Source organism: Henckelia pumila, chromosome 4 (assembly GCF_033568475.1).
Source record: "Henckelia pumila isolate YLH828 chromosome 4, ASM3356847v2, whole genome shotgun sequence".
Lineage (NCBI taxonomy): Eukaryota > Viridiplantae > Streptophyta > Magnoliopsida > Lamiales > Gesneriaceae > Henckelia > Henckelia pumila.
Genome location: NC_133123.1, coordinates 184,615,289 through 184,624,688, shown reverse-complemented (window position 1 = coordinate 184,624,688; position 9,400 = coordinate 184,615,289). Strand labels below are relative to the sequence as shown.

Genomic DNA, 9,400 nt, shown 5'->3' with positions numbered 1-9,400 from the left:
CTTAAGTAATTCTTGCGCATTTGGGATTTTAATGTGCAATTCTTTTCAGGATATGGCTGACGAGAGTCACGGTAGTGTTGGCCAGGGAAGTGGTCATCATCATCGTCACCATCGCCATCAGGATGATCGATATCGTGCTCATGAGGGTAGACGTCGCTACTCTATCAATAAGTTCATGCAAGTAGGACCGAAACCCTTGTTGGGAGGTAATAATCCTGAACAGGCAAGAGGCTGGATGTCTAAACTCGAGAGTGCATTTCGAGCTTTCAATTGCACTGAGGAGCAGAAACTAGAAGTTCTAGAATTCGTTCTAGAAGATAGAGCATGCTTATGGTGGGATGCCAAGGCTACTCAGGCACGTACTGAGAAAGGATAGGTGACTTGGGGGGATTTCTGTCAGCAGTTTCAAAAACTGTATTTTCCTCCAGCTGTTCGTCAAGCACGATCTATGGAGTTGTTGACTCTGAGGCAAGGATCAATGACTATTGATCAATATCAGCAACGATTTCTTGATCTGCTACCTTTCAGTCCTCATATCAGTGACAGTGATGCATCGAAGTATGATATCTTTCTGCAAGGCCTGAATCAAGATATCTACTCGCAAGTTGTCATCTGTGATGATCCGACATCTTATGAGACTTTGGTGAACCATTGCTGTCAAGTGGAGAACAGCAATAGGCGGGCACTGTTGATGATGCCAGGACAGCCTAGTGGATCTCTTGGGCCTAGGGCTCAATCTGTTGTGCAATCTGGACCTATGTCTTCTTCTTCTACTACTACTACTTCATCTGGTTCTCGTGGTTCATGAGGTACTTTCCGTTTCGGGAAGAAGAAGGAGGAGGAATTTTGCAGCCACTGTGGTGGGAAGCATCCTGAAGCTTCTTGTCGGAAGGCTACTGGTGCTTGTTATATTTGTGGTGCGTAGGGACATCTGCGAAGAGATTGTCCTCAGCGCATGGGTTCTGCTAGTGGATTGGGATCACAGGTTGGATCTCAGGCTTCTAATTTTCCACGTCAGTAGCCAGCACCACAGAGTTCTTTTGGTTACCATCCACAGACTCAAGGGCAGGTATTTTCTCTGTCTCAGGATCAGGCTACTGAGGGAAGCGATCGCATGTTGGCAGGTACCTTTTTGTTATGTGGTATTCCTGCACTTGTCTTAATTGATACTGGAGCATCGCATTCCTTTATTTCTAGTCATTTTGTTAAGAGACATAGATTACCTTATGTATCATTAGATATGGATTTAGTTGTATCTACTCCGCTGGAGCAGGAGGTAGTAACTAAGCGTCTAGTGATGGGTTGCCTTCTAGAGTTTGAGGGTCATGTGTTATCGGCTAATTTGATGATATTAGCGATCGCAGATTTTGATTGTATTTTGGGAATAGATATGCTGACTTTGTATCACGCTACTGTGGATTGTTATCAACGTCTAGTATAGTTTCATCCGGATGAGGGTGATAGCTGGTACTTTTATGGTAAGGGTGCGCGACCTCTGATGCCACTTGTATCGGCTCTGAAGGCATGTCATGTCTTAGAGTCAGGTGGGGAGGGCTACCTCATCTATGCAGTTGATATGTCCACGAGTAGTCCGGGTATCGATCAGCTACCGGTTGCCAGCGAGTTTTCTGATGTATTCCCTGATGAGATTCCTGGTTTTCCTCCGGTTCGAGAGGTTGAATTTGGTATTGATCTAGTATCAGGAACTACGCCTATATCCCGAGCACCTTATCGTCTGGCACCGTCAGAGATGAGAGAATTGAAACAGTAGTTGCAGGATCTTTTTGATAAGGGATATATTCGTCCGAGTGTTTCTCCGTGGGGAGCACCTGTGTTATTTGTCAAGAAGAAGGATGGATCGATGCGGTTATGTATTGATTACAGGCAGCTGAATCGTGTCACCATCAATAATAAGTATCCTTTGCCACGAATTGATGATATGTTCGATCAATTACAGGGTACTTCTATCTACTCTAAAATAGATCTGAGATCTGGATACCATCAGATGCGGGTACGAGACTCAGATATTTCTACGACTGCTTTCAGGACCAGATACGGGCATTATGAATTTTTGGTGATGCCATTCGGTTTGACGAATGCACCGACAGTCTTTATGAATCTGATGAATCAGGTATTTCGTGAATATCTGGATAGATTTGTCATCGTCTTCATTGATGATATTCTTGTCTATTCTCATGACAAGGATGAGCATGCACAATATCTGAGAATTGTGTTGCAGACGTTACGAGAGAAGCAGCTGTATGCGAAATTGAGCAAGTGTGATTTCTGGCTTGATCGGGTAGTGTTTCTTGGTCATGTGATTTCTAGTGAAGGAATATCTGTTGATCCAAGTAAGATAGAGGAAGTGCTGAACTGGTCTCGTTCGACGACGGTTGCTGAGATTTGAAGTTTCTTGGGTCTAGCGGGTTATTACCGTCGGTTCATCGAGAATTTTGCACAGTTGGTCAGGCCTTTGACTCAGCTTACTCGGAAAGATGTTACCTTCATATGGTCCTCGGATTGTGAGGAGTCATTTCACGAGCTGCATAGATGTTTTACTACTGCACCTGTGCTAGCTCTACCTTCTGGATCAGGAGGTTATGTTGTCTATACTGATGCCTCTGGTCAGGGGTTAGGATGTGTTCTAACACATCATGGACATGTTATTGCCTATGCATCTCGATAGTTGAAGACGCATGAGAATAATTATCCAGTACATGATCTCGAGTTAGCCGCCATTGTATTTGCACTCAAGATTTAAAGACATTATATTTATGGTGAGAAATTTGAGATATTCACGGATCACAAGAGTTTGAAGTATTTATTCACTCAGGTGAGTTGAATATGCGACAGAGACGTTGGATGGATATTCTGAAGGATTATGATTGTGAAATCAAATATCATTCAGGTTCTGCGAATCTTACTGCTGATGCCTTGAGTCGGCAGGTGAGACTTTCTGCACTTCAGACTAGTGAAATATCTCATATGGTTCAGGAGTGTTGTTCATTGAGTTTTACACTCAAGCACAAGAAAGGAAGAAATGGAATTCGTTTGTATACTATATTATCTGAGCCAGCATTGTATTCCCGAATCAGGGAAGCTCAGATATCTGATGTTAAGACTCAGCGTTTGGCACATCTAGCCAATGAGGTTAATACATTTGGATTCCATTATCAGGAAGATGGTTTATTGTGCTTATCAAATCGAGTGGTTGTACCTGGTGTTGCGGAGCTCAGGAACAATATTCTTTCTCAAGCTCACAGGAGTCGATTGTCTATTCATCCTGGAAGTATGAAAATGTATAAGGACTTGCGAACCAGATTCTGGTGGAAAGGGATGAAGCGGAGTGTATATCAATTTGTTTCGAGATGTTTGGTTTGTCAACAGGTCAAGGCTGAACACCGAAGACTAGGTGGATTACTGCAGAATCTTGAGATTCCCGAATAGAAATGGGAGCATGTGACTATGGATTTTGTCACCCACTTGCCTATGAATTCACGTCAGTGTGATGCTATCTGGGTCGTTGTTGACCATTTGACGAAATCAGCACATTTCATTACTTACAACCAGGAGTATTCTTATGATTGCATGGAACGTTTATACATCCAGGAGATAGTGCGATTACATGGGATTCCAGTGAGCATAGTTAGTGATAAAGACCCGCGATTTACCTCACGTTTTTGGGGTAGTTTTCAGCATGCGTTGGGTACCACTCTGAGTTTAAGCACTGCATATCATCCGAAGACTGACGGGAAGTCAGAGCGGATGATTCGTACATTGGAAGATATGCTACGTTCTTTTGTCATGGACTTTGGCTTATCTTGGCAGGATCAGTTACCTTTGATCGAATTTGCCTACAATAACAGTTATCATCGTAGTATTGATATGGCACCTTTCGAGACATTGTACGGTCGACGGTGTCGTACTCCGTTATTCTGGGCTGAAGTCGGGGAACGACAAGTCGAAGGTCCTGAGTTGGTGCAGCAGATTGAAGACAAAGTAGATTTGATCAAACAAAGGATCAAAATTGCTCAAGATCGGCAAGTCAGTTATGCTAATATTCACCGCAGGCCACTTCAGTTTGAGCCTGGTGAATATGTGTTTCTACGAGTATCACCTTTCAGGAAGGTGACAAGATTCGGTGTGAAAGGCAAGTTATCACCTCGTTTTATTGGGCCTTTCCAGATACTGGAGAAGATTGGAGATGTTGCTTATCGTTTGGCGTTACTGCCATCTCTTTCCAGTATACATAATGTTTTTCATGTGTCGTTACTTTGACAGTATATAGCTGATGAATCACATGTGATTCAGCCTACTGATGTTCAGCTAAAGCCAGATCTGTCGTATGTTGAACGACCACTCCTTATCCTAGACAGGAAGGAGAAAGTTCTTCAGAACAAGACTATACCACTTGTGATGGTACAGTGGCAGCGCCGAGGCGTTGAGGAGGCAACTTGGGAAACCGAGAGCCATATGCAAGCAGAATATCCTGAGTTGTTTGCCTTGTACTTTTGATTACCATGTAAAGGTGTAATTACAGTTGTTGTAATAAAACATAGTTTGATGTTTCATATTGTTATCTTGATTTGTCTTTAGATTTTATTTCGCAGACAAAATGTCTAAAGGTGGGGAGAATGTAGGAACCCAGAACCCATTTTAAGATAATAATATGTTAAACATGATTAAGGGTTAGTAATTAACCAATTTCGGGGCTTAATCAACTAAAAATATGATTTGACGAACGAAGCTTCCGTTGGCCATCGGACGCAACGTTCCTCAACGGACGCAATGCTCCTTGAGATACAGACAGACATGAGGTGGCTTGATGACTAAGCTACGAGTTTTGACAAGTGTCAAACATGCAGGAACGGATGCAACGAACCCGAATGGATGCAATGTTCCTGTTCGGAAATTTTGGCTATAAATAGGGGTCTCCGGAGTTCATTTTCAAATACAAATTCCGAGTTTCCTTCTTCGATCAGTTATATAGTGTGAGTTATACACTTGAGGGCCCTATCGGTTATAATAGAGGTTCTGGAATACCCAAGGTGTGGTTATAATCATCCGGGACTAGCGACTCCAAAGGGCTATCTACGGATGAGGGTATGGTCCGAGAATCTATTTAAGTTTTGGGAGTATTTATTAGCTTAGTTAAGGCTTATAGAAGTTGTGTAGTGATACGGTGAACTTTTGAATATAGGCTTGGAACCTAGGATCTACTATACTTGAACTAGCCTAGAGGTACGTACACATTGACAGAGATTGCCAGCGAGTATACATGTTTATATGTTGCATTTTTTTTGGCATTATTATATGGCATGATATATGATTTATCGCTTTCTATACTCATATGTCATGTGAATATACACGTTGAGCCTATACCTTGTTATACTTGATTATAGAGCCGCTCAGCTCTATACTCGATAGTCTATTACTGAGAGTATCCCGACGGCGGGGACATGTATGTTTGACTACTCTGGCGTATTAGACGAGTGAGGTTGCACCCAGAGGTTGATTCGTGCGGTGGCAGCACTCATGTGGCGCCGGTAATGAGCATGACTTTTCGGATGACCATTTACCAGTCATCATGTTGCATGCATTATATACATATGTTTACTCATGTTTATGTACTGGGCGTTAGCGCTCATGTCCTAGTTGTTATCTTGGACACCCTATTCCATGGGGCAGGTCGCAGGATGAACGCAGCTGGTAGTTCAAGGCAGGACTAGGGAGCAGGAGCCTTGAGGAGTTTTGTATACAGCAGGATTTGATATAGCTGTATAATGTTTACTTTAAGTTTTTCAATATGGTTGTATCACTACAGTATCAAACCTGGATATATTTTACTAAGCTGATATGTAATTTATGGATTATGTTTCCGCACATTTTACTCTGTTAAGTATTTTGCTGTATTAAGTTTAATGCATGCTATTAGTTGCCAGTTAGTAGGTGATTCAATGCAGGGTCACTACATGAAGAGAGTTGTGATGAAAATTGGGATAGGGAGAGATGTGTACATGGGGGTAGAAATAGGCGAGAAGCGGTGCGTGTAAAATACACTGAGAGGAATAGAGAGGATGTGAATATTAGTAGTATTAAGATGAAAATTCCAGCGTTTCATGGGAAGTCTAATCCGAAATCATATTTGGAGTGGGAGAAGCGTGTGGAGTTTGTGTTTGATTGCCATCACTATTCTGATCTTAAGAAATTGAGTTTGGCAGTGGTTGAGTTTGTTGATTATGCATTAATCTGGTGTGATCAACTAGTGACCACTAGAAGGAGGTGTCGAGAGCAACCTGTTGAGACGTGAGATGAGATGAAGCGTGTCATGAGGAAGAGATTTGTGCCTAACCAGTATTATCGTGATATGTATAGGCATTTGAAAACCTTGAAGCAGGGGTCTAGGAGCGTTGAGGATTACTACAAGGAACTAGAGACCATGCTTATACGGACCAATATTGAGGAAGATAACGAGGCTACAATGGCTCGATTTCTATGTGGATTAAATAGGGAGATCCAAGATCAAGTTGAGCTTCTTCACTGTTTTGATTTGGATGAGATGGCGCAGACGACCATGAAGGTGGAGCAACAGCTAAAGAGAAGGGGAGCTAGTCGAGTGCCTTCCGATGGAGGGTCGTCGACTTCTTGGCATCCGAACGTTGCAAAATGGGAGGATAACAAGCCAGCGTCAAAACCAAAATCTGAAACCAAACTGGAGGCGCCAAATCAAGTAGCAAAAGGTACACATGAGGCTTCTAATACTCTTTCTAGAGATATTAAATGTTTTAGGTGTCAAGGTGTTGGCCACATTGCTAGTCAATGCCCAAATAAGAAATTGATGATTATTAATGCTTGTGGTGATGTGGAGTCTGAGAGTGATGGGGATGAGGAGAATTATGATGATATGCCTGCATTGGAGGATCTCGATGATGAGGGATATAGTGCGGTAGTTGGTGAGTTGTTGGTGGCTAGGAGAATTTTAAATACACACCATAAGGAGGAGGAAGAGAGTTAGCGAGAAAATATTTTTCATACTCGTTGCTTTGTGAATGGGAAGATGTGCAGTTTAATTATTGATGGTTGGATTTGTACAAATGTATCTAGTTGTGAGTTGGTAGAGAAATTGGGGTTGCCTATCTTAAAGCATCCTCAGCCATATCGGTTGCAGTAGTTTAATGACTGTGCGGAGGTGAGGATGAAAAACAAGTAGCGATTCCATTTTCTATTGGTAAGTATGTTGATGAGGTAGTGTGTGATGTGGTACCTATGCATGCGTGTCATATATTTTTGGGTAGACCGTGACAATTTGATATGAGGGTAGTTCATGACGGGTTAAAAATTAAGTATTATTTTACTATAAAAAAATATTCTATTGTATTGTTACCCATGTCTCCAAAGCAATTGTTGGAGGATCAAATGAAAAATAAAAAGAGAGATGAGGCGGAAAAAAAGAGTGACAAAAAAGTGAGATGACCTTAGAAAAAAAAAGTGAAAAAAAAGAGATGAAAAAAAAGTGAAAGAAAAGAGGCAAAAAAAAATGTATATAGCTCAAAAGAGTTATTTGAGAGATGTTTTGAGTTCTCATGTTCCACTTTTGTTAATATTTTGTAAGGAGTTTCTCCTAAACACAAGTGATATAGCCAGAGATCTTCCGAGCATTCTTACATCTCTTTTGCAGGAGTTCGAGGATTTGTTTCCGGAGGAACTACCTCAAGGGTTACCACCTTTGAGAGGGATTGAGCATCAGATCGACTTCGTACCCGGGAGTGAGTTGCCGAACTGTCCAGCTTTTAGGAGCAATCCGGAGGAGACAAAGGAACTTCAAAGACAGGTAAGTGAGCTCTTAGATAAAGGTTTTGTGCGTGAGTCGATGTCACCATGTGCAATGCCTGTGTTATTAGTCCCTAAGAAAGATGGATATTGGCGTATGTGTGTGGATTGTAGGGCTATAAATAACATTACTATCAAGTATAGACATCCTATTCCTAGACTAGATGATATGTTAGATGAATTGCACGACTCTAGCATTTTTATCAAGATTGATCTTAAGAGTTGATATCATCAAATTAGGATGAGAGAGGGAGATGAGTGGAAAACTGCGTTTAAAACAAATAATGGTTTGTATGAGTGGATGGTTATGCCTTTTGGTTTGAATAATGCACCTAGTACTTTTATGCGTCTCATGAATCATGTTTTGCGTGCATATATTTGGAACTTTGTGGTCGTATATTTTGATGATATATGGTATATAGCAAGAACTTGGATGGTCATGTAGAACACTTGAGGTTTGTAGTAATCACTTTGGAAGCTGAACATTTATATTCTAATTTGAAAAAGTGTATGTTTTGTACGAAAGAACTTGTGTTTCTTGGTTTTGTTGTGAGTGCACAAGGTGTAAGAGTGGACGAAGAAAAGGTAAGTGCCATTTGAGATTGGCCGACGCTTACGTCGATTGGTCAAGTTCGAAGTTTCCATGGGCTTGAAGGATTCTACCAGAGGTTTTTGAAATACTTTAGCACGTTGGCAGCACCTATGACTGCAGTGATTAAAAAGAATGTTCCATTTCATTGGGGAGATGAACAGGAGAAGTCTTTCAATTTAATCAAGCAAAAATTAATTAATGCTCCTTTATTGGTTTTGCCTGATTTTTCTAACACCTTTGAAATTGAATGTGATGCTTCAGGTGCGGGAATCGGAGGAGTGTTGATGCAAGGAAGAAATACAGTAGCATATTTCAGTGAGAAATTGAATAGAGCAGCGTTGAATTATCCAACGTATGATAAGGAGTTTTATGCCTTAGTGCGAGTGCTCGAGACTTGGCAGCTTTACTTGAGTCCAAAGGAGTTCGTGATTAATACGGATCATGAATCGTTGAAGCATTTTAAAGGACAATAAAAGTTGAATAAGAGACATAATTAAGTAGCATTTTTAGAAACTTTTCCTTATGTCATCAAGTACAAGAAAGTCAAGGAAAATGTTGTAGTGGATGCGTTGTCGTGAAGGTACGTTCTCTTAACTAATTTAGATGCTAAGTTTTTGGGTTTTGAGCATGTGAAGGAATTATACGCTAGTGATGTTGACTTTGTTGTGATCTATGAATCTTGTATGCATGGTGCAAAAGATAAATTTTTCACGCATGATGGTTATTTGTTTAAGGAGGATAAATTATGAATTACTAGGTCCTCAATTAGAGAATTACTTGTTAGAGAATCACATAGTGATGATTTAATGGGACATTTCGGAGTGGCTAAAACATATCAAACTTTTCATGAACACTTTTATTGGCCACATATGAAACATGATGTTGAGAGGGTTTGTGAGAAGTGTGTAACTTGTAGGAAGGCAAAGTCTAGAACACAACCGCATGGATTATATACCCCACTTCTTGTACCTAGTGAAC

At 41.0% G+C, this 9,400-nt stretch overlaps 1 protein-coding gene across 1 annotated transcript; it reads left to right on the top strand.

Moving 5' to 3' along the window:
• Window positions 1-6,316: 6,316 nt before the first annotated feature.
• LOC140862429 (uncharacterized) lies at window positions 6,317-8,895 on the top strand. Its single transcript, XM_073265451.1, has 4 exons — window positions 6,317-6,946; window positions 7,613-7,831; window positions 8,338-8,415; window positions 8,497-8,895. Exons 1-4 carry the CDS (start codon window positions 6,317-6,319, stop codon window positions 8,893-8,895), a joined length of 1,326 nt encoding a protein of 441 aa, XP_073121552.1.
• Window positions 8,896-9,400: the final 505 nt, after the last annotated feature.

Coding starts and splice junctions, on each gene's coding strand:
- LOC140862429 (XM_073265451.1), top strand. CDS start 6,317: ATGAAGCGTGTCATGAGGAAGAGATTTGTGCCTAACCAGTATTATCGT. Junction 6,947..7,612: donor ATGATGAGGGATATAGTGCG/GTAGTTGGTGAG, acceptor ATATTTTGTAAG/GAGTTTCTCCTAAACACAAG. Junction 7,832..8,337: donor CAAAGGAACTTCAAAGACAG/GTAAGTGAGCTC, acceptor AATTTGAAAAAG/TGTATGTTTTGTACGAAAGA.